The sequence below is a fragment of the Petromyzon marinus genome, chromosome 1, assembly GCF_048934315.1.
Source record: "Petromyzon marinus isolate PM22_M1 ecotype Great Lakes invasive population chromosome 1, UKy_Petmar_22M1.pri1.0, whole genome shotgun sequence".
Classification (NCBI taxonomy): Eukaryota; Metazoa; Chordata; class Hyperoartia; order Petromyzontiformes; family Petromyzontidae; genus Petromyzon; species Petromyzon marinus.
Window position 1 is genome coordinate 17,478,658 of NC_133667.1, and position 27,739 is coordinate 17,506,396.

The 27,739-nt window shown below is 52.4% G+C and overlaps 2 protein-coding genes across 2 annotated transcripts; one reads left to right on the forward strand and one right to left on the reverse strand.

Moving 5' to 3' along the window:
• Window positions 1-1,189: 1,189 nt before the first annotated feature.
• LOC116945237 (interleukin-22 receptor subunit alpha-2-like) lies at window positions 1,190-11,587 on the forward strand. The gene is made up of 6 exons (XM_032959603.2): window positions 1,190-1,737; window positions 2,656-2,797; window positions 5,495-5,712; window positions 7,615-7,790; window positions 8,478-8,742; window positions 10,519-11,587. Exons 1-6 carry the CDS (start codon window positions 1,680-1,682, stop codon window positions 10,704-10,706), a joined length of 1,047 nt encoding a protein of 348 aa, XP_032815494.1. The 5' UTR covers window positions 1,190-1,679; the 3' UTR covers window positions 10,707-11,587.
• A 497-nt stretch (window positions 11,588-12,084) lies between these two features.
• ELOF1 (elongation factor 1) lies at window positions 12,085-26,193 on the reverse strand. The gene is made up of 4 exons (XM_032959724.2): window positions 26,056-26,193; window positions 21,797-21,924; window positions 14,441-14,511; window positions 12,085-12,976 (listed from the first exon to the last, which is right to left on the reverse strand). Exons 2-4 carry the CDS (start codon window positions 21,910-21,912, stop codon window positions 12,912-12,914), a joined length of 252 nt encoding a protein of 83 aa, XP_032815615.1. The 5' UTR covers window positions 21,913-21,924; window positions 26,056-26,193; the 3' UTR covers window positions 12,085-12,911.
• Between the last annotated feature and the right edge of the window lie 1,546 nt (window positions 26,194-27,739).

Below are 27,739 nucleotides of genomic sequence, written 5' to 3' on the forward strand. Positions count from 1 at the left end.
CCACCCCCAACGTGGCGGGGGGGGGGTCAAGTGAAGGAGGCGGGGAGGGGGCAGTCTCGTGCCATCACGCCCCGCCCCCCACCCCGCCCCCCCCCCCCGCCCCGCCCCGCCCCCTCAACACGGGGCATTCAAGCTCGCTGTGGGTTGACGCTCTTCCAACAATCTCCTGATTTGAAGCTTTCGCGACTGCAGGAATCCATACTCTTTGGTTCTTCCGGTAAAGTCGTCACGTAGTAGGTAGAAAGGGTAAAAGACTTCACCGAAGGACCAAAGGGTATCTCTTCCAGCACACAAGCGGTGTGTTGCTGAGCTAGCAACGAATTGGCACACGTGGGTTTGTGTGTTGTTTACCTGACACAGCCTTAACTAATCGGCTGTGTCGGGTGGCTTGGCCTGGTTTAACGACGTAACAACATTTGATTTCACGCCATCTAACCCAACAGAAACTGTCAAACTATGGTATGAAAAATAATACGTTAATTTGTATCCCTTTTCCGCCAATAAAACAGGTGTTAAGATGTTCAAAGACCAAAATAGACACACACCTTTTTGCAAGGTAGCAATGAGATTCTATAATCTTGGTCCTTTAAATTCTCGCCTGGTTAACCACACAACATCAACTTGAAACCTTCAACTAATTGATATATCTCTATAGTTTCCCTGTTTGAAGGCCACGGTGTTACTGAAACATGCATTGAGATTATTTAGTTTCGTTTGCTGCTATAAATATCTAAATTACAAGCCAGGTTGCTTCTGATAAAAATAAGTTAACTCCTCAGTGGACTTCGCCTGGTAGGATGGTTTAGTTTTATTTGTACGTGTTTGGGTGATGTTTACCTTTTTTGTACTTTACACTACTATCATGTTGTTGTTGTACTGTTTGTTGTTGTAACGTTCTTACCCCGTGCCCCGACTAGGCATCTGTGAAAAAGAGCTTTATAGCTCATCGGATTCCTGCAGTTATTTTGACGTGTTTTGATATTTAGGTAGGACTACCTTCATTTAACTTAAGACTGTAGAGTATTGCGACGCCCTATTTAGTGGGGGGGGGGGGGGGCGAGTTTTTTTAAACTCAAATTATAAATGTAATTCATGAATGAGTTATAAATACATAAGATTCTGATTCTGAAAAAAATTGGTAAACTTTTAAGTCCCCGCCCACCTCTCACCCTTGCCCCGCCCCCTTTCCATCTTCCCCCCCCTCTCCGTCTTGGCCCCGCCCCCACCCCGCGCACCTGGTTAAATAGCCGCGCTCGCCGCAAGGAGCGCCCCACAGAGAGCGCGCGAGGCAGGCGCAGAACCGACGGCTGAAGTTTCTCATTGCAGGCTGAAGACGGGGACTTGGGATTCCGTGTTCTGATAGGCTAGGAGACCTGGGATTTTGTGTTTTGTGTTCTGAAGTGCTCATTGCAGGCTGATCACAGTCTTAAGGGTGGAACCTGAGATCGGTGTTCTGATAGGCTAGGAGACCTGGGATTTTGTGTTCTGAAGTGTTCATTACAGGCTGATCACAGTGTTAAGAGTGGAACCTGAGGTCGGTGTTCTGATAGGCTAGGAGACCTGGGATTTTTGGTTTTGTGTTCTGATAGGCTGATATCAGTCTAAGAGGGGAACTTGGGATCTGTGTTCTGATTCAATAATCTCGACGAAGGGGGTGGCCTGGACACGTGTGGGGGACCATGTGTGACTGGGCGCCATCGACTCTGATGCTACTGGCGCTGCTAGGACTCGCTGGAGGTGAGTGGTGATGAGGTGATGGTGGTGAGGAGTGATAGTGATGAAGGGTCATGGTGATTGTGGTGATGGTGGTGAAGGTCTGACGGTCACGGTGGTAAGGGGGAATTGTGCTGACAGTGATGGGTGATTAGGGTGATGGTGATGAGAAGTGATGGGGATGATGGTTGTGAGGGTGATAGTGATGGGGTTGATGGTGGTGAGGGGTCATGGTGATTGTAGTGGTGATGGTGGTGAAGGTTTGATGGTTACGGTGGTTAGGGGAAATGGTGCTGACAGTGATAGTGATTGCGCTGATTGTGGTGTGAGTCATGGTGATGATGGCGGGGAGTGGTGATGGACCATGAACAGGTTAGCATGGCGAATTCAATGCCATTGTTGACGGTCGTCTATGCAGTGAGTCAGTAAGCCAGTGCGGTTAACGGGATATGCGCGCAGTGAGTGTGGTTGTTTCGGTCATTGTAGGCACAGGTGTCGTTATGGTTAAAGTAGTTAGTGAGGCTACTGTTGTGGTTAAAAGTGTGGTTAATGTCTTAAATTCTGGCGCGGCTAAAGCGGTCAGTGTGGTTGTTATTGTTTCACTCCGCGCGTAGTTACGAGGGACGGTGTGTTTAATCCCGTGCGTGGTTATGGCTGTGATTAAAGTGGGCTAAGTGCGGTTGTTGGGATTTTTGCGCACAGCGTTGAAATGCGGTGTTTTTTTTTCTGGAAGACTTTTGCTGTTTTTTTCAGGACTTTTCTGTTGCGTGGTCACTTTAAGATGTTTTCTCGTTCATGTTTTTGTTGTGTTGCGTTTGCACCCGAGTCAAGAGCCGCATGGCTCACAAGGTTATACCTAATACATGAAAACTGAAACTCCATGCGTGGTTACGCAGTCTGGCACGGTTAACCCGGGCGCGTGACTCTGTGGTTATCCTGCAGGCGAGCCGGGTCCGACGGTGCCTCGCTCCGTGCGCTTCTCGTCCCTCAACCTCAAGCACGTGGTGAGCTGGGACCCGGCGCTGGTGGTGCCGCGTCTCGCGGGGTCCGCTCTGACGCCACGCTACAGCGTGCAGGTCCTGGGGTGAGTGGGAGCCGCGAAAGGACACCGCTGTTGCTGATGCAGCTGATGATGCAGCTGATGATGCAGCTGCTACTTATGAGATATTTGTGTTTTTTTACCGCTGGTACTTTTTACGACTAATCCTTGCGCTTTTATTTGTATTCCTTACTTAGCTCAAAACTTTTTAAATATTAATTTTACATTTAAAATTAGATAATTTCGTAACTTTTTTGGGAGAAAAAAAATTCAACTGTATTATTCATGTTTTTTATCTGTTACGTCTGTCACGGAAATGGCGTGTTTTTTTTTTGTTATTGATAAAAACCCAACTTAAGAGATTCTCGGCTCACAGGGTACTTCAAAATAAAACCGAAACTCAACTGCGAACTGAACTGGGGAGGTTGGGAGGCGGTCGGTCGCCCTCCGGCAGCAGCAACTGAAATCGCGAGGGGTCAGAGGAGCGACTGCTCACGACAACGAGCGGGGAGAGCCCGGGGGGGGGGGGGGTAAAAACGCAGAGAGTCGGCACAGTGGTGGTGGGGGGGGGCACGGTCCACGCTTCTATCTGCCAGTCGTCTCAGTCAGTCAACCCGTGGCCACCTGCAGGGTCTGTTCCGTGACCTCCTGCCAGCGGGCCTTCGACACTTCACGCGATGGCCTCAAAGTGCACCTAGCCTGGCGCTCGCCACTTAGCAGTGAGCGGCGGGTGTTAAGTTGCTATATAATACCCCCAACCCTAAAACATTCACAGGACGTTTGGGCGAGCGCTGTTAGCGAGCGCCTATTAAGGGAGATGAGCTGTTGTGGCCAGAACCCCGTACCCGGCTGCCTTTGTCTCCCCAGTGATGATGTTTCACACGTACCGCATCTGGGTAACTATCTTTTTTATTTTTCTGGCCGAGTCGACATAGGGGAGGCCCAAGACATTCGCTTCAGATATATTCGGCACCAATGTTGGGCCAGGCAATCGAACTCGGGTCGCCGGGTTCGTAGCGCAGCGCGTTAACCAATGCGCCACCGCTCCCCACACCCACACGCAGCAATAGACGCGTGTGCACGTCAATACGAATAGCCAAGGCCTTGATGACAGGCATGTAGTTGCCTCTCCACTAACAACACATATAAGCAGGTTCACTGCATATTGGCAGTCTGTGTCACTCACGTGGGGTGTGTGTGTGTGTGTTCTAAAGGGGAACGGCAGTGTAGCGATTAGCGTGCTGCGTTACGAACCAGGCTGTCCAAGTTCGATTCCCACTCACGGCCAACACTCAGTGACGATTATTTGAACGGGTCCTGGGCCTCTCCTAGGTCGACTCAGCCTCAAACGAGTACCTGGTGTGGTGTGTAAAACATCGCCATTGGGGAGACAAAGGCGGGCGGGCATGATGCTGGTCACCCACCCCCTCGTGTTCCGTGCAGACCTTCATAGGTGCTGCTAGCTAACAGCACTTGGCCCAACAGTCTGTTAAGGCTATACGAGGTGGGAATCTTTGTCTTTGTGGTCCGATGACCCGCGTACTTTCCTACACGATCGGCGTAATCGAGGAAAATGCACGCAACTCATTAGCAGTCCACGTGACCCCATCGGCACAACAACGCAGGAATTCAGGGCACGCACCAACTCCCAGCGCTCTTGTCACCGCCATTGAGACTCTCACGGTCACAATCAGAGAGCCGGCGCTTTGTCAAAGCCGTCTGTGACGCCCACCCGCGATGAGCCTCTTGCTTGCTTTTGACTCGATGACGAAACGTCAAGCTACCCAGCGACTCGCCGGAATGCGTTCTGAAATATCCAAGCGCTCGGTGACTCAGTGTCACACCCCCCACCACCACCAGCAGCACCACCTCCGCACACACCCCCAGCGAGTCCATCTCGCCCACGTTATTCAAGACGCGTGGCCGCGGGCCGCGAGGGATGTTCACTTACAAGCGCTCGCCCCAACCGGCTGCACGGGGCCGTACGTGTGACGTTTGCCCTTGGTTGTATAAAGTATGGGGTTTTTTTCTGCACAGTATATGTATGGGCAGCTGCAGTGTAGAGGTTCACTCACTAAGCTACGAAGCCAGCCAGTTTAACATGTAGTAGTAGTGGTAGTAGGGCTTTTGCGACCAATATTATCCGTAACACAGGTTTTTGGGTTTTATCGCGTAAATATAAACGTGTCTTTAAACCCGCCGCCATCCGACACAGCCAGTTAGTAAGGTTTGTCACGTTACCTGCACGTTTGTTTACGTGATTGGCTGTGTCGGGTGGTGGCGGGCTTGACGACACATTTATATTTGCGCGATCTAACCCAAAAGCCTCAATTATGAAGCCAGCCAACTCAGTATCCTGCTCACAGCTGGCATCGGCGGCGATCGCCTGAACCAGTTGTCGGGTCTCCCGTCGGGTCCACTCAGCCAAAAATAAGCACGTGTCGCTGGTCGCACCGTAACCCTGGCGCGTTGTGCAGGAGTTCACGCCCCACCTGTCCCAACGGGTGGGGTGAGCGCGCTTCACATCTAAACTTAACACGCATTTGAAAGGGGGCACCCCCAGCGGCAGCTGTCCCTTGTACGGCACATCGCGGTGTTGACCGACCTCGTGTGCCGTGCTGGCCTTCGTAGGTACTCGCTGAACAGCACTCGCCCCAACAGTCTAGTCACAGGCTACACGGGTTGATCCTTGTCTATAACTCGTCCTTCTTATCCGCATATATCCGTGCGTGCGCGACACAGTGAGGGCTGGGAGGTGTGGAGAGACATCCCCGGCTGCGCGTCGACGCCGCGCACCGAGTGCGACGTCAGTGACCCCCTCGTCGACCCGGAGCTCGCCTACCACGCCCGCGTGGCGCTCGACCCCCCGCCGACGGCCCTCCTGCCGGGGGCCCCTTCTCCGCAAGCGCCCTCGGGGACCCAGTGGGCATACAGCGCCGAATTCATGCCCTCGCGCGACAGTACGTTTGTTGTCTTACCCCCGTCCCCAGCACCTCCGGTTATGTATGCGCGTATGTTGAACTGCTCTCGCATCATACGTAGCGAATCGTGGCTACGTAGCGCGGTTGGGCTACGTACGGTGCGAAAGGAGATCAATATATGTCCTATATACATACATGCATACTTACAGGCCTACCCACCCACGACAATTTCACACAAAGACAATCCCCCCGGTATAGCCTTAACAGACTGTTGGGGTGAGCGCCGTTAGCGAGCACCTACGAATGCCTGCAAGGCACACGAAGGGGTGGGTGGTCAGGACCACCGCAGCTGCCTTTGTCTCTCCCAGTGGTGATATTCACACACCGCACCAGGCACTCGTTTGAGACCGAGTCGACCTAGCGAAGGCCTGGGACCGGTTCAAATAATCGCCACTGGCATTGGCCTTGAGCGGGAATCGAACTCGGGTATCTGCCGGGTTCATAGAGCAGCTTGCTCACCGCTGCACCACCGCTCCCCCCCCCCCGCACGCACGAGAGACGTACACGCGCACTGCCGCTGGTGGTGTCGACGATCTAGTCATTGCTGTTATTAAATTATCAACAGTGTTGTTAAGTAATGTAAATATCAAGGATACATTGCACCTCTCACAATCGCCGAGGAGCCACGGACCGTGAGCTACCAGGCAGTGGCGAGCCACCAGGCAGTGGCGAGCCACCAGGCAGCGGCGAGCTACCAGGCAGTGGCGAGCCACCAGGCAGCGGCGAGCCACCAGGCAGCGGCGAGCCACCGCTACCAGCAATCGCCCGAGCTCTGCAGTCCCCTATATAATTAAATATTTTGAGCCAAAGAATGAGTGTTTGTAGACAATACGCCTCCTTCACATCCGTCCACGTACAAAATAAAAAGTTGTATTTGTTGTACATCTCGTCAGCCACACGGCCTCCTGGCGGTGCCTAACTTGAGCAGCATTGGTTCATCAGAAGTGAACGCTCGGCGGATTTCGGCATTCAGTGCCGAAGAGCCAGGCTCGCCTGAACCAATGCTGCTGAACTGCTTGGCATCGATAGGCAAGGACTTCCCAGACGTTTCATGGTAAATGCTGCTCACTCTGAGGAGTGATGTCACCACCACCTCGTGGTGAAAGGCAGTCAGAGCTGTTGGTGGTCGTGCTTGTGACGGGCAGTGGTGGTGGGGGAGCGGTGGTGCAGCGGTTAGCGCGCTGCTCGCTGAACCCGGCAGAGACCCGAGTGCGATTCCCGCTCACGGCCAACACCAAGTGACGATTATCTGAACCGGTCCCGGGCCTCCCCTAGGTCGACTCAGCCTCAAATGAGTATCTGGTGCAGTGTGTAAACATCGCCACTAGGGAGACTAAGGCGGCCGGGCGTGGTGTTGGCCACCCACCTGCTCATGTGCCGTGCCCGGCCTTCATAGGTGCTCGCGAACAGCACTTGCCCCAACAGTCTGTCAAGACAATACGGGGGATCTTTGTCTTTGTAGTGGCACCACTCATCCCAGTCAGTCAATCCATGGCACCTGGGTCTGTCCCGGGACCTCCTGCTAGCGAGACTTCGACACTTCACCTGATAGCCTCAAAGTGCACCTAGCCTGACACGAACGCTGTGGTGACGTCGCCGGCACGTCGTGGCGAACAGCAGCAGCAGTTGTTGTTGTTGGTGCCGAGTGATTGTTGGCGCCACGGGAGTCAATTTTGCGATTTTTAGTTTGAATGAAAATGTTGGCGGCGGTGGTCGTTTTCCGACAGCTACATCCGTCTCTGTACACGCATGTGCGTTCGTGCCCGTCTGCGCGTGCGTCTCTGCGCGTGCGTGTCCGCACCTCTGTCCGCATCTCTGCCCGTGTGCGTCCGCGTCTCTCAGCGCGTCCGCTCACCTCCATCCGTGTTTCTGCCCGCGCAGCGCTGCTGAGCGCCGTGTCTCTGTCGGCGCTGGGTGGTAACGCCAGCGTGGAGCTGCTGGTTACGGAGCCGCTCACTCCGCTGCGGGACGCGAGCGGTGACCTCGTGCCGCTCAGCGGCGCCTTGCCCGACCTCATCTACCTCTTCATCTACTGGAGGGACGGCAGCTCAGCAGAGGTGCGGCCCGCACCGCGGAGACGGCGGCGGTGGAGGGGAGAGACGGGGGGGGGGGGGTAGTTGGTGGGTGTGATGAAGGGAGATTTGGATAGGGTGGCGAGTGGGAGATTGAATGGGAGTACTGGCGGGAGGGTGGGTGAGAAAGTTGGTGGCAGAGTGGGTAAGAAAGTTGACGAGAGTGTGGGTGGGAGATTGTTAAGAGAGTGCCATCGAAAATGAACACGTGAGTAGTCTAAACAGGCGTGTAATCATTGGGAGAGATATTTGGCGAGCGGGTCTAGGAATGGGTGGCGTATAGGGTGGCAGAGTGAACGGGCCTGATGATCGGAGAGTCGGTGTGTGGGCGAGTTATTAGGGAGGAGCGTGGGTGGATGGGCGAGATGTCTGAACAGTTGGCGAGTGCGAGATCGGGTGGAATCACGGGGGCGGGTGAAACGATGGAACATTGGCATCGTTGCCGGGTGTCGTGTTTCCTCTTGTTTGCATGGGGAGCGGCAGCGTGATGGTTAGCGCATTGGGCTACGAACCCAGCGACCCGAGATCGGTTCCCGCTCACCGCCAACGCCGGCGACGATTATATGAACCCGTCCCGGGCCTCCCCTTGCATAGACGCGGCCTCAAACGAGCACCTGGTGCCTCCGCTCGGGAGACTAACGGCGGGGGGGGGGTCTTTGTGCGCGCCACCAGGAGGCGCTCACGGTGGCGGGCGACAAGCGCACGGTGCTGCTGGAGGGTCTGGAGGCCGGCACGAGCTACTGCGTGCACGCGCAGGCCTGGGTGGACGCGTGGTCCCGCTGGGGGACCACCAGCGGCGTGGTGTGCGCCACCACGCTGGGCGACAGCGACGAGGAGGTGGAACCGACGACGGCGGCGGCGGTCAGAGAGGCGCGCACCGAGGCGCCCCGCCACACGGAGTGCGGCGACGCCCGCTGGGAGGCACGGGCGGACACGGGTGAGGGGGGGGGTACCTCGTGGCACACGCGGCAAGGACTACCCCTACCACTACCCCAACCCCTACCACTATCACTACCCCTATCACTACCCCTATCACTACCCCTACCACTACCCCTATCACTACCCCTATCACTAGCCCTATCACTACCACTACTCCTATTACTACCCCTATCACTACCACTACCCCTATCACTACCCCAACCCCTACCACTACTCCTATTACTACCCCTATCACTACCCCAACCCCTACCACTACCACTACCCCTATTACTACCCCTATCACTACCACTATCACTACCCCTATCACTACCACTATCACTACCCCTATCACTACCCCTATCACTACCACTACCCCTATCACTACCCCAACCCCTATCACTACCCCAACCCCTACCACTACCCCTACCACTACCCCAACCCCTACCACTACCCCTATCACTACCACTACCCCTATTACTACCCCTATCACTACCCCAACCCCTATCACTACCACTACCCCTATCACTACCCCTATCACTACCCCTATCACTACCCCAACCCCTATCACTACCACTACCCCTATCACTACCCCTATCACTACCCCTATCACTACCCCAACCCCTATCACTACCACTACCCCTATCACTACCCCTATCACTACCCCTATCACTACCCCAACCCCTACCACTACCACTACCCCTATCACTACCCCTATCACTACCCCTATCACTACCACTACCCCTATTACTACCCCTATCACTACCCCAACCCCTATCACTACCCCAACCCCTACCACTACCCCAACCCCTACCACTACCCCAACCCCTATCACTACCCCAACCCCTATCACTACCCCAGCCCCTATCACTACCCCAACCCCTACCACTACCCCAATCTCTATCACTTACCCCAATCTCTATCACTACCCCAACCCCTACCACTACCCCAACCCCTACCACTACCCCAATCTCTATCACTACCCCAACCCTTCCTTAACCACTCCCGCCCATTCTCCGGTCATCCTAACTACACACCACCACTTTTAACAACAATCCCACTCTTCATCTCAACCACCATCATCTTACGTACAATTTTGTAATAGTTTTAAATAGCGCCTTGGAATAAGCCGCCATATAAATCTAGACGAGTTGAGACGACATGAGAGCAATGCCGACACGACACCCCTCCACTCCGTCCCCTCCCTCCCCTATGGCCCTTCCGTGACCCCGCACGTGCCCTCCTGCTACGGTCACTCATTCCTCGGTTCGAGCGTTGCCCCTGCCATCCGTATCGACCGATGTTGTTTCCCACTTTTTAAACTGTGTTACAGAGCGCCTTGAGTTCAGCTAAGACCGCTCTCTATAAATCTAAATTTAGATAAACACGAACAAAAAACCCAGCGGAGCATCGACGTGACATCAACCAGCTAATGCACTGTCAACACACGGCCAACATCAACACCATACCAACGTGATGTCATCATGAAATCGACACTGACCATGTAGAGATTGGGTCATGTGGACCCTTACTGGCATTTAAACTCAGGAACATAGAGCATTGGGTCTAGATAACTACCTGAATGCCTCATTTATTAGTAATGTTTGCAGGTGTGTGTCCGTGTCCGTGTGTTGTGTCTGGCGTGTGTACATGTCCCAATGTCTTTGTGTGTGCACGTGTCTGTGTGTATCCCTGTTGCCTGTACGAGTCTCTGTTGTGGACCCTTATGCCTGGCTATGTCTGTGCGTATCCCTGTGTCCGTGTGTTAATGTCCCTGTGTGTCCGTGTGGTCTCACAGGCATGGGCTGGGTGTACGGGCTGGTTGCTGGGGCGGCCCTGCTCGGCTTCGGCACGGGCCTGAGCCTGAGCCTCTGTCTGGTGAAATGCATCCGCCGACCCAACTCCGTGCACCCCTTCAGCATCCCTGGTCCCTCCGACACGCCCACGTCACCCACCCGGCTCACGGGGCCCGAAAGGATAATCTAGGGAAGCCAAAACTCCTCCGGTCCATCTACCCCGCTCACTTCGCACCTCCGATTAGCATGTCGGGCTACGTGCGCTGGTGGCAATGGCGTTCGACGTGTTCGCTCGCCTGGACCCTGCGCAAGGGGATGTCCCCCGGAGAGCGACCGCTTGTGTTTGGAAGCAAGCGACCGTTTTCACATTCGGGGGGAGGGGGGGTGGGGCCCAGCGGGGGTGTCGTCTCTCTGAACTCAAGCCGTGGCCTTCTCCAAAGTCCACTCGGCCTAAACCAACAAAATGAGCACTCGGCGGCGAGGTGAACTTGAGCGGTGGGGAGGCAGCGAAGGTGTTGTCCCACACCACCCGCAAGAGGCGCCCGCTAACAGCGCTGATCCCAGCTCGCTATGCAAGGCAAGACAGGGACTTGCGCACACCCTCGCACGAGATGTGGTACCCGGGTGAGCACGTGCGTCACGGCGCGCCTCGGATCAGGAAAGAAAAATCACCGCAGGACGTGAGGTTCAACCGCCCAACCAGCTGCCAGGATATGAGATGCATCCTAGCCAACTCCCGTCTCTCCCCCCCCCCCGACTCCCACTCTTTCTCCCTCCCCCCACTCTCCCATCCTCCCCCGGCTCCCACCCTCCTCTCCCCTCTGCCACCCTACACCCCCACCCCACTCACCCTTCTGTTTACAACCATTTAGGGACAACGGTGGCCCTACCTGAAACTTGAATAATTTTATACATTGCACTGCACATGGTTTTATATCAAGGATGCCTTATTTATTGATACTTTATTTATTAGTAATGCGTGTTGGTTGCGCCGCACTGCCCCTGCGTCACGCCACGGTGGAGTTGGCGGTACGGACGCTTTTATAACGAAGATAAAGCAACGGGAAAACACGTGCTGCGTGGTGGTGAGCTCTGTGTGTGGTGGGGTGCTGCGTGGTGGTGAGCTCTGTGTGTGGTGGTGTGCTGTATGTGTGGTGGGGTGATGCGTGGTGGTGTGCTGTGTGTGGTGATGCGTGGTGGGGTGATGTACTGGCGTGGTGGGGTGCTGCGTGGTGGTGAGCTCTGTGTGTGGTGGGGTGATGTACTGGCGTGGTGGTGTGCTGTGTGTGGTGGGGTGATGCGTGGTGGGGTGATATACTGGCGTGGTGGTGTGCACTGTGGTAGCGCACTGTGGTGGGATGACGTGCTGGTGTGGTGCGCAGTGTGGAGGGGGGGGGGTGATGTGCTAGGTGTGTTGTGGGGTGTTGTGCTGTGTGGTGGCGCACTGTGAGGCGATGTGCTCAGCGAGGTGGGGTGGTACACTGCGGTGGTGTCAATGTGTATGCTGTGTGATGACGAGACAAGACCCGCAATGCATACGCATAGACTCCACGACGCTTTTGAACTCGTCCGGTCTCCAAAGTCTTTAATTGGCGACAGTGGCAAGGCCTTCTGAACCCCGCACGACTTCACGCATCGTCGTCGCGAGCAAGCCGCCCCACGTAATCACCGTGGCCCGAAAGTCTTGTCCCTGGCTTATCGCCTGGCTTTGGCCAATTCTATCATCAATTTGGCCAGTTCTCTCTCGGGCGCCGTTCTTGATAGCAAGACGTCATTAGGCTAAAACAATTTGCATTCACATCGGATCATGTCTAGGAGAGTTACCAAGATGCCCCCCCCCCCCACCCTGCTACAGACGGACGGAGCCCACGACTAAATGCTTTCAACAACAGTTGGAAAGTGTAAAAAAGCACCAATTACAGAATGGACTCGCAATTACCATAACCCCATCCCTCTCCCCGTGTCACTCGCCGCTGCCTGGTTGTCACTCTCGAGCCTGAGCGCCGCTGAAACCCCCCCCAGAAGGGGGTTTGTCGACCGTCCGTCAGTGAAACTCCGCCGTTTATTAAACTTCGCAAGACATCGAACGCATTTCTAGTCATTAAAAAAAAACACACAAACGTGGCGCAATCAAGTATATCAAGATTCAATCGCGGCAGCCTCAATTCAACGATCACAGTTGAGGTCAGCGTTGCGGTTATCGCCCGGCAACGGCGGTTCTGACGTACTGCGCAACGTTAACCGCGCGTCACCGCCACGACCGGGACCCCCCCCACCCACCCCCTTTCCCCCCACCCCCCCACCAGAATCCTCCAGCACCACCTCCGTTCTTGAACTCTGGGCTCCCCCTGTTGGTCGGCAGTGTGGCGCAGCCGTCAGGAAAGCCGCGCTGCCGCTATTGGTTGGCCGCCTCGCAGGCGTCTATCCAATCGCTGTAAACGTCCACGGCTTCCGAGAGGTCTGAGCGCAGGGTCAAGGGGCGAAGCGGAGGACTTGCGTGCTTCACATCTCGTCAGCACGTCTCATCGGCACGGCAGCCCGTCTCACCGCCTCTCTCTCACGCACATCACCGCTATTTGAAACCAAAACGGGGGGGGCTTTCTCCACAACTGTGGTTGTCACCTGCCGAGGACGGTTATTGTAATCCAGCGAAACGTCACACGAGTACTCGACAAACCTTACTAATTGGCCGCGTCGGATGGTGGCGGGTTTCACGACACATTTATATTCACGTGATCTAACCAAGAAAAACCCTTACGGGCACATCACACGCTCGCAGCGGCAACCTCCATTCACCACGGCGATTGTGCCAGGCCAGGTGTACTTTGAGGCCACGTAAGGTTTCAATGGCTCACTGCTGGCAGGAGGTCACGGACCAGACCCAGTTGCCATGGGTTGACTGAGATGACTGGCAGATGCACCAGCTGTGCTCTCCAGTACGCCAGCTTGCTGTGTTTTTGGTATCTCGCGTTTCGCTCGTTGTTCTGAGCGTCGCTCCTCCGCCCTCCGTTGTTGTTGGAGGGCGACTGCCTCCAACTGCCCAGTAGCGTCCTTCACGAGCCTCCTCCACAGAGGCCGATTGTGACACCGCTGGTACCGGTCATTGGCAAGTTCACTCAGCTCCACATCCTTCTGTACTACATCAGCTCCACCTCTTCACACGCCCATGCCTCTTACTCACCCACTCACTCACACAACAGTCCCATCTCTTCTCAAGCCTGTGCGGCCCCCGCTTAGCCCCCTCTCTATCCAGCCAAACAGAAACTGCTTGGGCATGCAGTGGCTGGGCACGCGAGCTAAATAACCCAGCCAACGCAACCTCGCCTGCCGGCAGAGCTCACTGATGGAAGCGTGCTCCTCACGCAATGCGGTCTGGGTTAAACCCAGGATGTATCGCAGGCAGGCGAGCTTTAATGTTTCAAACCGGCACAGATGTTCAAAAGGGCTCCACGTTTCGCAAGCAAAGAGAAGGCAGGGCGCCTAACTGTGGCGGAGAAGATGCTCTCACAAACACTCGTGTGGGTATGCGTATCCGTCAGCAAGTCTCTCAACCACACACACGTGACTGCGGGCAGCCCCAACCCTAACAATAGTTGGGTATGGTGGAGTGTCAACGTGTGGTACAGCATGTGTAGACGTGTGTGTATATATAAGAATGTGTGTATATAGTGTACGTGTACAAGTGTGTTTATGTGAAAGTGCGTGTCTGTATTGTTTGCGTGTCTGAAAGTGTACAGGTGTGCGAGAGTGCATGTAAGCATGCGAATGTGTTCGTGTGTGTGTGTGTGCCCGAGTCTGGGTGAAAGGGTGTGTTTGTAGGAGTGGCTACGTAAGAGTCTGTGTGTGTGGGTCCGTCTGTGAGAATCTGTGTGTCCGTACGAGTGTCCTTGTACAGCACGTGTAGGTGTGACCTCAAGAGGATACACGTGATGGGCGTCTGAAATTCCTCCAGGCAAACGGTACACGAGATCACACCTGTGTTCCTCTCACGGTCCCTACACACAGACAAAGATCCCACAATATAGCCTTAACAGACTGCTGGGGCAAGTGCCGTTAGCGAGCACCTCTGAAGGCCGGCAGGCGCACGAGGGGAGGTGGCTAACGCCACACCCCAGCTGCCTTTGTCTCGCCAGTGGCGATGTTTACACACCGCACCAGGTACTCATTTGAGGCCGAGTCAAGCTCAGGGAAGCCCAGGACCGGTTCAGATAATCGTCTCTGGTGTTGACCTTTAGCGGGAATCGAACTCGGGTCGTCGAGTTCATAGTGCAGCACGCTAACCGTTGCACTACCGCTCTCAATACAATACACACACAGCACCCCAATTACCAGGATCACAACACGGAAACGCTAACCACACACTGCTCTCTACTTACGTATGCGACAGATGTCATTCGCCGCTCTTGTGCCAGGCTAGGGGCAGTTTGAGGCAATGTAAAATGTCAAGAGGCTCGCTGGCAGGTCAAGGGACAAACCCGGGATAACTGGCTGAGATGACTTACAAAGACAATGATCCCCCATATAGCTTTTAACAGATTGCTGGGGCAAGTGCCGTTAGTGAGCGTCCATAAACGTCACACAAACAACATTCACCACTAAGTGGTTGTGATGTCACCACGGTGCTTGCGTGTGCCATGCTATGTGCACTTTGAGGGCACGTGAAGTGTCGGAGGCTAGCCAACAATAAGCCAAGGGACAGATCTAGGTGCTGTGGGATGACTGCTGTGCCAGGCTAGATGCAGGAAGAAAATAACATTTACAGTATACAATAAGCAACGTTTCAGGCAATGGCCCTTCTTCAAGAGCACATAGAAGCCAAAGAGGTCGGGTGGCCTCTATGTGCCGTTAAGGGTAATCGCCCAAATCGTCGCCTATTCAAAATTTGACCTTTTTAAGGTGACGTGTTATTGAGGTACGTATTTGATATGTGTTGTTTGGAGTTTGCGTGTCTCTCTCCCCGTGGTCACGTGGATTTTTTTCTCCGGGTCCTCCGGTTTTTTCCCTCCACATTTAGGAACATGCATTGAGATCATTTAGATGATTTAGCCGGTATAGATTTCCACACGATATGCCAATTTGTTGAGCTATCATTTGTGGCCAGGTCGCTTCTGAAAAGTAAGTTAATGGCTCAGTGGGCTTTACCTGGCGAGAAAAGTTTAGTTTTATTTGAATACTTTAAAGTGATTTATTAACCTTTCCTATAACTTGCTACTCCTATAACGTTTTTTTGCACCGGGTGTTGCTCTGACGTTCTGACCCCATGCCCCCTAACTGGACACCCGCGGGGAAAAAAAAACACTTTACAGCTCATCGGATTCCTCCTGCAGCATACCGTTAACAGTGCCCAACCTTATTACAGACCGATTCAGACCTCATAAATCTTGACGTTCATCCTACAAAGTCCCATCACAAGGGAGAAGCACAAACAGACCGTATTGAACCGGCTGTACGCCGTGTGGACCTGAAAACTCAATTTACATGCACAAGAATACGGGATAAACCATATTGGTTGACACGGTATGCTGCAGAATAAAAAAAATATTCTGATTGTATTGGTGTTGTTGTTGAGGTTGTGGTGTTGTTGGTGAGGTTGTTTCGGTGTTGTTGGTGAGGTTGTGGTGTTGTTGGTGAGGTTGTTGTGGTGTTGTTGGTGAGGTTGTTTGTGGTGTTGTTGGTGAGGTTGTTGTGGTGTTGTTGGTGAGGCTGTTTCGGTGTTGTTGGTGAGGTTGTTGTGGTGTTGTTGTTGTTGAGGTTGTTTCGGTGTTGTTGGTGAGGTTGTGGTGTTGTTGGTGAAGTTGTTTCGGTGTTGTTGGTGAGGTTGTTGTGGTGTTGTTGGTGAGGTTGTTTCAGTGTTGTTGGTGAGGTTTTGGTGTTGTTGGTGAGGTTGTTGTGTTGTTGTTGAGGTTGTTGTGGTGTTGTTGGTGAGGTTGTTTCGGTGTTGTTGGTGAGGTTGTTTCGGTGTTGTTGGTGAGGTTGTGGTGTTGTTGTTGAGGTTGTGGTGTTGTTGGTGAGGTTGTGGTGTTGTTGGTGAGGTTGTGGTGTTGTTGGTGAGGTTGTTGTGTTGTTGGTGAGGTTGTGGTGTTGTTGGTGAGGTTGTTTCGGTGTTGTTGGTGAGGTTGTTTCGGTGTTGTTGGTGAGGTTGTGGTGTTGTTGGTGAGGTTGTTTCAGTGTTGTTGGCGAGGTTGTTTCAGTGTTGTTGGTGAGGTTGTGGTGTTGTTGGTGAGGTTGTGGTGTTGTTGGTGAGGTTGTGGTGTTGTTGGTGAGGTTGTTTCGGTGTTGTTGGTGAGGTTGTTGTGTTGTTGGTGAGGTTGTTGTTGGTGTTGTTGATGAGGTTGTTTCGGTGTTGTTGGTGAGGTTGTTGTGGTGTTGTTGAGGTTGTTGTGGTGTTGTTGAGGTTGTTGTGGTGTTGTTGTTGAGGTTGTTGTGGTGTTGTTGTTGAGGTTGTTGTGGTGTTGTTGGTGAGGTTGTGGTGTTGTCGGTGAGGTTGTGGTGTTGTCGGTGAGGTTGTGGTGTTGTTGGTGAGGTTGTTGTGTTGTTGGTGAGGTTGTTGTGGTGTTGTTGGTGAGGTTGTTGTGGTGTTGTTGGTGAGGTTGTTTCGGTGTTGTTTGTGAGGTTGTTGTGGTGTTGTTGAGGTTGTTGTGGTGTTGTTGAGGTTGTTGTGGTGTTGTTGGTGAGGTTGTTGTGGTGTTGTTGGTGAGGTTGTTGTGGTGTTGTTGGTGAGGTTGTTGTGGTGTTGTTGGTGAGGTTGTTGTGGTGTTGTTGGTGAGGTTGTTTTGGTGTTGTTGGTGAGGTTGTTGTGGTGTTGTTGGTGAGGTTGTGGTGTTGTTGGTGAGGTTGTTGTGGTGTTGTTGGTGAGGTTGTTTTGGTGTTGTTGAGGTTGTTTCGGTGTTGTTGGTGAGGTTGTTGTGGTGTTGTTGGTGAGGTTGTTGTGGTGTTGTTGGCGAGGTTGTTTTGGTCTTGTTGGTGAGGTTGTTTCGGTGTTGTTGGCGAGGTTGTTGTGGTGTTGTTGTTGAGGTTGTTTCAGTCTTGTTGGTGAGGTTGTTGTGGTGTTGGTGAGGTTGTTGTGGTGTTGTTGGTGAGGTTGTGGTGTTGTTGGTGAGGTTGTTTCGGTGTTGTTGGTGAGGTTGTTTCAGTGTTGTTGGTGAGGTTGTTGTGGTGTTGTTGGTGAGGTTGTTGTGGTGTTGTTGGTGAGGTTGTTGTGGTGTTGTTGGTGAGGTTGTTTCGGTGTTGTTGGTGAGGTTGTTGTGGTGTTGTTGGTGAGGTTGTTGTGGTGTTGTTGGTGAGGTTGTTGTGGTGTTGTTGGTGAGGTTGTTGTGGTGTTGTTGGTGAGGTTGTTGTGGTGTTGTTGGTGAGGTTGTTTCGGTGTTATTGAAGAGGTTGTTGTGGTGTTGTTGGTGAGGTTGCTGTGGTGTTGTTGGTGAGGTTGTTGTGGTGTTGTTGGTGAGGTTGTGGTGTTGTTGGTGAGGTTGTTGTGGTGTTGTTGGTGAGGTTGTTGTGGTGTTGTTGGTGAGGTTGTTGTGGTGTCGGTAAGGTTGTTTCAGTGTTGTTGGTGAGGTTGTTGTGGTGTTGTTGGTGAGGTTGTTGTGGTGTTGTTGGTGAGGTTGTTGTGGTGTTGTTGGTGAGGTTGTTTCGGTGTTGTTGGTGAGGTTGTTGTGGTGTTGTTGTTGAGGTTGTTTCAGTCTTGTTGGTGAAGTTGTTGTGGTGTTGGTGAGGTTGTTGTGGTGTTGTTGGTGAGGTTGTTTCGGTGTTGTTGGTGAGCTTGTTTCGGTGTTGTTGGTGAGGTTGTTTCAGTGTTGTTGGTGAGGTTGTTGTGGTGTTGTTGGTGAGGTTGTTGTGGTGTTGTTGGTGAGGTTGTTGTGGTGTTGTTGGTGAGGTTGTTTCGGTGTTGTTGGTGAGGTTGTTGTGGTGTTGTTGGTGAGGTTGTTGTGGTGTTGTTGGTGAGGTTGTTGTGGTGTTGTTGGTGAGGTTGTTGTGGTGTTGTTGGTGAGGTTGTTGTGGTGTTGTTGGTGAGGTTGTTGTGGTGTTGTTGGTGAGGTTGTTTCGGTGTTGTTGATGAGGTTGTTGTGGTGTTGTTGGTGAGGTTGTTGTGGTGTTGTTGGTGAGGTTGTTGTGGTGTTGTTGGTGAGGTTGTTGTGGTGTTGTTGGTGAGGTTGTGGTGTTGTTGGTGAGGTTGTTGTGGTGTTGTTGGTGAGGTTGTTGTGGTGTTGTTGGTGAGGTTGTTGTGGTGTCGGTAAGGTTGTTTCAGTGTTGTTGGTGAGGTTGTTGTGGTGTTGTTGGTGAGGTTGTTGTGGTGTTGTTGGTGAGGTTGTTGTGGTGTTGTTGGTGAGGTTGTTTCGGTGTTGTTGGTGAGGTTGTGGTGTTGTTGGTGAGGTTGTTGTGGTGTTGTTGGTGAGGTTGTTGTGGTGTTGTTGGTGAGGTTGTTGTGGTGTCGGTAAGGTTGTTTCAGTGTTGTTGGTGAGGTTGTTGTGGTGTTGTTGGTGAGGTTGTTGTGGTGTTGTTGGTGAGGTTGTTGTGGTGTTGTTGGTGAGGTTGTTTCGGTGTTGTTGGTGAGGTTGTTGTGGTGTTGTTGTTGAGGTTGTTTCAGTCTTGTTGGTGAAGTTGTTGTGGTGTTGGTGAGGTTGTTGTGGTGTTGTTGGTGAGGTTGTTTCGGTGTTGTTGGTGAGCTTGTTTCGGTGTTGTTGGTGAGGTTGTTTCAGTGTTGTTGGTGAGGTTGTTGTGGTGTTGTTGGTGAGGTTGTTGTGGTGTTGTTGGTGAGGTTGTTGTGGTGTTGTTGGTGAGGTTGTTTCGGTGTTGTTGGTGAGGTTGTTGTGGTGTTGTTGGTGAGGTTGTTGTGGTGTTGTTGGTGAGGTTGTAGTGGTGTTGTTGGTGAGGTTGTTGTGGTGTTGTTGGTGAGGTTGTTGTGGTGTTGTTGGTGAGGTTGTTGTGGTGTTGTTGGTGAGGTTGTTTCGGTGTTGTTGATGAGGTTGTTGTGGTGTTGTTGGTGAGGTTGTTGTGGTGTTGTTGGTGAGGTTGTTGTGGTGTTGTTGGTGAGGTTGTTGTGGTGTTGTTGGTGAGGTTGTGGTGTTGTTGGTGAGGTTGTTGTGGTGTTGTTGGCGAGGTTGTTGTGGTGGTGTCGGTGAGGTTGTGGTGTTGTTGGTGAGGTTGTTGTGTTGTTGGTGAGGTTGTTGTGGTGTTGTTGGTGAGGTTGTTGTGGTGTTGTTGGTGAGGTTGTTTCGGTGTTGTTTGTGAGGTTGTTGTGGTGTTGTTGAGGTTGTTGTGGTGTTGTTGAGGTTGTTGTGGTGTTGTTGGTGAGGTTGTTGTGGTGTTGTTGGTGAGGTTGTTGTGGTGTTGTTGGTGAGGTTGTTGTGGTGTTGTTGGTGAGGTTGTTTTGGTGTTGTTGGTGAGGTTGTTGTGGTGTTGTTGGTGAGGTTGTGGTGTTGTTGGTGAGGTTGTTGTGGTGTTGTTGGTGAGGTTGTTTTGGTGTTGTTGAGGTTGTTTCGGTGTTGTTGGTGAGGTTGTTGTGGTGTTGTTGGTGAGGTTGTTGTGGTGTTGTTGGTGAGGTTGTTTTGGTGTTGTTGGTGAGGTTGTTTCGGTGTTGTTGGCGAGGTTGTTGTGGTGTTGTTGTTGAGGTTGTTTCAGTCTTGTTGGTGAGGTTGTTTTGGTGTTGGTGAGGTTGTTGTGGTGTTGTTGGTGAGGTTGTGGTGTTGTTGGTGAGGTTGTTTCGGTGTTGTTGGTGAGGTTGTTTCAGTGTTGTTGGTGAGGTTGTTGTGGTGTTGTTGGTGAGGTTGTTGTGGTGTTGTTGGTGAGGTTGTTGTGGTGTTGTTGGTGAGGTTGTTTCGGTGTTGTTGGTGAGGTTGTTGTGGTGTTGTTGGTGAGGTTGTTGTGGTGTTGTTGGTGAGGTTGTTGTGGTGTTGTTGGTGAGGTTGTTGTGGTGTTGTTGGTGAGGTTGTTGTGGTGTTGTTGGTGAGGTTGTTGTGGTGTTGTTGGTGAGGTTGTTGTGGTGTTGTTGGTGAGGTTGTTTCGGTGTTATTGAAGAGGTTGTTGTGGTGTTGTTGGTGAGGTTGTTGTGGTGTTGTTGGTGAGGTTGTTGTGGTGTTGTTGGTGAGGTTGTGGTGGTGTTGTTGGTGAGGTTGTTGTGGTGTTGTTGGTGAGGTTGTTGTGGTGTTGTTGGTGAGGTTGTTGTGGTGTCGGTAAGGTTGTTTCGGTGTTGTTGGTGAGGTTGTTGTGGTGTTGTTGGTGAGGTTGTTGTGGTGTTGTTGGTGAGGTTGTTGTGGTGTTGTTGGTGAGGTTGTTTCGGTGTTGTTGGTGAGGTTGTTGTGGTGTTGTTGTTTAGGTTGTTTCAGTCTTGTTGGTGAGGTTGTTGTGGTGTTGGTGAGGTTGTTGTGGTGTTGTTGGTGAGGTTGTGGTGTTGTTGGTGAGGTTGTTTCGGTGTTGTTGGTGAGGTTGTTTCATTGTTGTTGGTGAGGTTGTTGTGGTGTTGTTGGTGAGGTTGTTGTGGTGTTGTTGGTGAGGTTGTTGTGGTGTTGTTGGTGAGGTTGTTTCGGTGTTGTTGGTGAGGTTGTTGTGGTGTTGTTGGTGAGGTTGTTGTGGTGTTGTTGGTGAGGTTGTTGTGGTGTTGTTGGTGAGGTTGTTGTGGTGTTGTTGGTGAGGTTGTTGTGGTGTTGTTGGTGAGGTTGTTGTGGTGTTGTTGGTGAGGTTGTTGTGGTGTTGTTGGTGAGGTTGTTTCGGTGTTGTTGGTGAGGTTGTTGTGGTGTTGTTGGTGAGGTTGTTGTGGTGTTGTTGGTGAGGTTGTTGTGGTGTTGTTGGTGAGGTTGTGGTGTTGTTGGTGAGGTTGTTGTGGTGTTGTTGGTGAGGTTGTTGTGGTGTTGTTGGTGAGGTTGTTGTGGTGTTGTTGGTGAGGTTGTTTCGGTGTTGTTGGCGAGGTTGTTGTGGTGTTGTTGGTGAGGTTGTTTCGGTGTTGTTGGTGAGGTTGTTGTGGTGTTGTTGGTGAGGTTGTTTCGGTGTTGTTGGTGAGGTTGTTTCGGTGTTGTTGGTGAGGTTGTTTCGGTGTTGTTGGTGAGGCTGTTTCGGTGTTGTTGGCGAGGTTGTTGTGGTGTTGTTGGTGAGGTTGTTTCGGTGTTGTTGGTGAGGTTGTTGTGGTGTTGTTGGTGAGGTTGTTTCGGTGTTGTTGGTGAGGTTGTTTCGGTGTTGTTGGTGAGGTTGTTTCGGTGTTGTTGGTGAGGCTGTTTCGGTGGCGCCGTCAACAAACGCGACCCGTTGGGTGCAGCAAACCCCGGGGCGCCCCGCGGGGCTGTGGCTCACATCTTGACGTCGCACGACCGCTCGTGATTACAGAAGGGGCAGGTGAACTGGGTCGCAAGGGTTCCCACCATCTTCTTCTTGGTCGGCGGCTTCCTCTTCGACTTCCGCCGGCCCATGACGGTGCCGCACTGCCCGCCGGAACAGATGACGGTGGGGGGGGGGAAGACAGACGGAGAGAATGGGAGACAAGTGACGCTGTGATGCGGGCAGAGAGGTTGGTCGACTCGACAGTGAGAAAGGGACTCGGAGGAGGGAAACGGAGAGGTACAGGAAGGCGGAGCAAGGAGATCAAACAGAGAGACAATTGAGATGTGCAGTGTAGTAAGTACTGTGTGTGACGTGTAGTAAGTACTGTGTGTGACGTGTAGTAAGTACTGTGTGTGACGTGTAGTAAGTACTGTGACGTGTAGTAAGTACTGTGTGTGACGTGTAGTAAGTACTGTGTGTGACGTGTAGTAAGTACTGTGTGTGACGTGTAGTAGGTACTGTGTGTGACGTGTAGTAAATATTGTGGCGTTTAGTAAGCGTTAGCGGTGAGTCGAAGTGAGTGTTAAGGGGTGAGTGTTTGTGGTCAGTGTTTGTGGTGAGTCGTGGTGAGTGTTTGTGGTGAGTGTTAGGGGTGAGTCGTGGTGAGTGTTCGTGGTGAGTCGTGGTGAGTGTTAGGGTGAGTCGTGGTGAGTGTTAGGGTGAGTCGTGGTGAGTGTTAGGGGTGAGTGTTAGGGGTGAGTCGTGGTGAGTGTTAGGGTGAGTCGTGGTGTTTGTGGTGAGTGTTCGTGGTGAGTGTTTGTGGTGAGTGTTACGGGTGAGTGTTAGGGGTGAGTGTTTGTGGTGAGTGTTTGTGGTGAGTCGTGGTGAGTGTTAGGGGTGAGTCGTGGTGAGTGTTAGGGGCGAGTCGTGGTGAGTGTTAGGGTGAGTCGTGGTGAGTGTTTGTGGTGAGTGTTTGTAGTGAGTTCGTGGTGAGTGTTAGGGATGAGTCGTGGTGAGTGTTAGGGGTGAGTGTTTGTGGTGAGTGGTAGGGGTGAGTGTTTGTGGTGTTAGGGGTGAGTGTTTGTGATGAGTGTTAGGGGTGAGTGTTAGGGGTTAGTGTTTGTGGTGAGTGTTTGTGGTGAGTGTTAGGGGTGAGTGTTCGTGGTGTTAGGGGTGAGTGTTTGTGATGAGTGTTAGGGGTGAGTGTTAGGGGTTAGTGTTTGTGGTGAGTGTTTGTGGTGAGTGTTAGGGGTTAGTGTTTGTGGTGAGTGTTTGTGGTGACTATTTGTGGTGAGTGTTAGGGTGAGTCGTGGTGAGTGTTAGGGGTGAGTGTTTGTGGTGAGTGTTCGTGGTGAGTGTTCGTGGTGAGTGTTAGGGGTGAGTGTCTGTGGTGAGTGTTTGTGGTGAGTGTTTGTGGTGTTTGTGGTGAGTGTTCGTGGTGAGTGTTAGGGGTGAGTGTTAGGGGTGAGTGTTTGTGGTGAGTGTTAGGGGTGAGTGTTCGTGGTGAGTGTTAGGGGTGAGTGTTTGTGGTGAGTGTTAGGGGTGAGTGTTCGTGGTGAGTGTTAGGGGTGAGTGTTTGTGGTGAGTGTTCGTGGTGAGTGTTAGGGATGAGTGTTTGTGGTGAGTGTTCGTGGTGAGTGTTAGGGGTGAGTGTTTGTGGTGAGTGTTAGGGGTGAGTGTATGTGGTGAGTGTTTGTGGTGAGTGTTCGTGGTGAGTGTTAGAGGTGAGTGTTCGTGGTGAGTGTTAGGGGTAAGTGTTCGTGGTGAGTGTTCGGGGTGAGTGTTAGGGGTGAGTGTTAGGGGTGAGTATTCGTGGTGAGTGTTCGGGGTGAGTGTTAGGGGTGAGTGTTTGTGGTGAGTGTTTGTGGTGAGTGTTAGGGGTGAGTGTTAGGGGTGAGTGTCCGTGGTGAGTGTCCGTGGTGAGTGTTAGGGATGAGTGTTCGTGGTGAGGTTCGGGGTGAGTGTTAGTGGTGAGTGTTAGGGGTGAGTGTTTGTGGTGAGTGTTCGTGGTGAGTGTTCGTGGTGAGTGTTCGGGGTGAGTGTTAGGGGTGAGTGTTCGTGGTGAATGTTCGTGGTGAGTGTTAGGGGTGAGTGTTCGTGGTGAGGTTCGGGGTGAGTGTTAGTGGTGAGTGTTAGGGGTGAGTGTTCGTGGTGAGTGTTCGTGGTGAGTGTTAGGGGTGAGTGTTTGTGGTGAGTGATAGGGGTGAGTGTTTGTGGTGAGTGTTCGTGGTGAATGTTTGTGGTGAGTGTTAGGGGTGAGTGTTCGTGGTGAGTGTTCGTGGTGAGTGTTAGGGGTGAGTGTTTGTGGTGTTTGTGGTGAGTGTTCGTGGTGAGTGTTTGTGGTGTTTGTGGTGAGTGTTCGTGGTGAGTGTTTGTGGTGAGTGTTAGGGGTGAGTGTTAGGGGTGAGTGTTCCTGGTGAGTGTTAGGGGTGAGTGTTTGTGGTGAGTGTTAGGGGTGAGTGTTAGGGGTGTTTGTGGTGAGTGTTAGGGGTGAGTGTTCGTGGTGAGTGTTAGGGGTGAGTGTTTGTGGTGAGTGTTTGTGGTGAGTGTTCGTGGTGAGTGTTAGGGGTGAGTGTTCGTGGTGTTAGGGGTGAGTGTTTGTGGTGTTTGTGGTGAGTGTTAGGGGTGAGTGTATGTGGTGAGTGTTTGTGGTGAGTGTTAGGGGTGAGTGTTAGGGGTGAGTGTTCGTGGTGAGTGTTCGTGGTGAGTGTTAGGGATGAGTGTTTGTGGTGAGTGTTAGGGGTGAGTGTTCGTGGTGAGTGTTCGTGGTGAGTGTAAGGGGTGAGTGTTTGTGGTGTTTGTGGTGAGTGTTAGGGGTGAGTGTATGTGGTGAGTGTTTGTGGTGAGTGATAGGGGTGAGTGTTAGGGGTGAGTGTTCGTGGTGTTAGGGGTGAGTGTTTGTGGTGAGTGTTTGTGGTGTGAGGGGTGAGTGTTCGTGGTGAGTGTTCGTGGTGAGTGTTAGGGGTGAGTGTTTGTGGTGAGTGTTAGGGGTGAGTGATAGGGGTGAGTGTTTGTGGTGAGTGTTCGTGGTGAGTGTTAGGGGTGAGTGTTAGGGGTGAGTGTTAGGGGTGAGTGTTCGTGGTGAGTGTTAGGGGTGAGTGTTAGGGGTGAGTGTTCGTGGTGAGTGTTCGTGGTGAGTGTTAGGGGTGAGTGTTTGTGGTGAGTGTTTGTGGTGAGTGTTAGGGGTGAGTGTTAGGGGTGAGTGTTCGTGGTGAGTGTTAGGGGTGAGTGTTAGGGGTGAGTGTGGTGAGTGTTCGTGGTGAGTGTTAGGGGTGAGTGTTCGTGGTGAGTGTTCGTGGTGAGTGTTAGGGGTGAGTGTTCGTGGTGAGTGTTCGTGGTGAGTGTTTGTGGTGAGTGTTAGGGGTGAGTGTTCGTGGTGAGTGTTCATGGTGAGTGTTCGTGGTGAGTGTTCGTGGTGAGTGTTAGGGGTGAGTGTTAGGGATGAGTGTTTGTGGTGAGTGTTCGTGGTGAGTGTTAGGGGTGAGTGATAGGGGTGAGTGTTTGTGGTGAGTGTTAGGGGTGAGTGTTCGTGGTGAGTGTTTGTGGTGAGTGTTAGGGGTGAGTGTTTGTGGTGAGTGTTAGGGGTGAGTGTTCGTGGTGAGTGTTAGGGGTGAGTGTTTGTGGTGAGTGTTCGGGGTGAGTGTTAGTGGTGAGTGTTTGTGGTGAGTGTTTGTGGTGAATGTTTGTGGTGAGTGTTAGGGGTGAGTGATAGGGGTGAGTGTTCGTGGTGAGTGATAGGGGTGAGTGTTTGTGGTGAGTGTTCGTGGTGAGTGTTCGTGGTAAGTGTTTGTGGTGTTTGTGGTGAGTGTTTGTGGTGAGTGTTAGGGGTGAGTGATAGGGGTGAGTGTTCGTAGTGAGTGTTCGTGGTGAGTGTTCGTGGTGAGTGTTAGGGGTGAGTGTTAGGGGTGAGTGTTTGTGGTGAGTGTTAGGGGTGAGTGTTAGGGGTGAGTGTTTGTGGTGAGTGTTTGTGGTGAGTGTTTGTGGTGAGTGTTAGGGGTGAGTGATAGGGGTGAGTGTTCGTGGTGAGTGTTCGTGGTGAGTGTTAGGGGTGAGTGATAGGGGTGAGTGTTCGTGGTGAGTGTTCGTGGTGAGTGTTAGGGGTGAGTGATAGGGGTGAGTGTTAGGGGTGAGTGTTAGGGGTGAGTGATAAGGGTGAGTGTTCGTGGTGAGTGTTAGGGGTGAGTGTTCGTGGTGAGTGTTAGGGGTGAGTGTTAGGGGTGAGTGTTTGTGGTGAGTGTTTGTGGTGAGTGTTCGTGGTGAGTGTTCGCTGCCTCGCCACCGCCACAACTCACGCTGAACGATGGCGCGCGTGCGCGGCCTCAACTCGGGGTGAAGGCCCCTGAGGTGTCCGCAGCGCGAGGCCCCCCACCGGCACGGGCACCACGAAAAGTGCCGGTCTCAAAATAAAAGAATAAATAAATGTCCCGCACGGACGCGTGACAACACACACAAAAATAAATGATATTATAACTACATCGATCGTTATCTACGTTAACCCTCATGGGATCGCGTGTCTCCACTCCCGCTACACCCATACTCGTCGTCGAAACTATTTAATTCCAATCGTATATTTATTAAAGTTAGACGACAAACGAGAAAGGCAATGGGGTGGCCGCGGCTGTGGGGTGGGGGGGTCCTAGCTGGTCGGGGTCTCGTGGTACGACACCGTCTCGGATTCTTAGGTTTCCTACGAATTGTTTTGTAATTTAAAGATCGATTTTTTAAAAATTGATTACAATGAGCGATACCGATTTTTTTTTAAGTCATAGACCCCACCCCCGTGTAGCCTCTAACAGACTGTCGGGGCAAGTGCTGTTAGCGAGTAGCAGCAGCAGCGACTATGAAGGAGACAAAGACAAAGCTCCCCCGTGTAGCCTCTAGCAGACTGTCGGGGCAAGTGCTGTTAGCGAGTAGCAGCAGCAGCGACTATGAAGGAGACACAGACAAAGATCCCCCGTGTAGCCTCTAACAGACTGTCGGGGCAAGTGCTGTTAGCGAGTAGCAGCAGCAGCGACTATGAAGGAGACAAAGACAAAGCTCCCCCGTGTAGCCTCTAACAGACTGTCGGGGCAAGTGCTGTTAGCGAGTAGCAGCAGCGACTATGAAGGAGACAAAGACAAAGCTCCCCCGTGTAGCCTCTAACAGACTGTAGGGGCAAGTGCTGTTAGCGAGTAGCAGCAGCACCTATGAAGGAGACAAAGACAAAGATCCCCCGTGTAGCCTCTGGCAGACTGATGGGGCAAGTGCTGTTAGCGAGCAGCAGCAGCTATGAAGGCCGGCACTGTGACACGAGGATGGTGGTTGGTCAGCACCACCCCGGACCGCCTTTGTCTCCCCCCCCCCCCCCCCACGTGTCGGATGTTTACCACACACCGCACCGGATACACATTTGAGGCTGAGCCGACCTAGGGGAGGCCCATGTACCGGTTCAGACAATCGTCAGCGGTGATGAGCGTGAGCGTGAATCGAGCTGGGGTGACAGCCGGGTTCGTCGCGCAAACGGAGCGCTGAACCGCCTGGCACCACCGCCTTAATTACACGTTTGCACTTTGTGGCGGCGACGTTGTCCCTGTACCACTGGCTCACGTCTGGAAAACGCAAATGTCACTTGGATCGTACGATCCCTGTTGCAAGAACGCGCAGCGGTGGCTATGGGATGTCCACGACCTCGCCTGGTGTACAGGAGAGGTCGTGGGGTTCGATCCCTGACCCTGACGCCTGCTTCTCCTCCTTCTGCTGCTGGTGTATATTTGGAGTTTACGTTGTCTCGAATTTTTCTACGGGTCCTCCGGTTCTTTTTCCCCTCAAACATTTAAAAACAGGCATTCAGAGTAATGTGGCCGCTTGAAATTGCCACGTGATAAGCCACTTCGTTGAGCTATCAATTGTGGCCAGGTCGCGTCTTAAAAAAAGAGCTACATGGCTCAGTTGGCGCTTACCTGTTAAAATAAAAAAATAGTTTATGAAAAAATATAA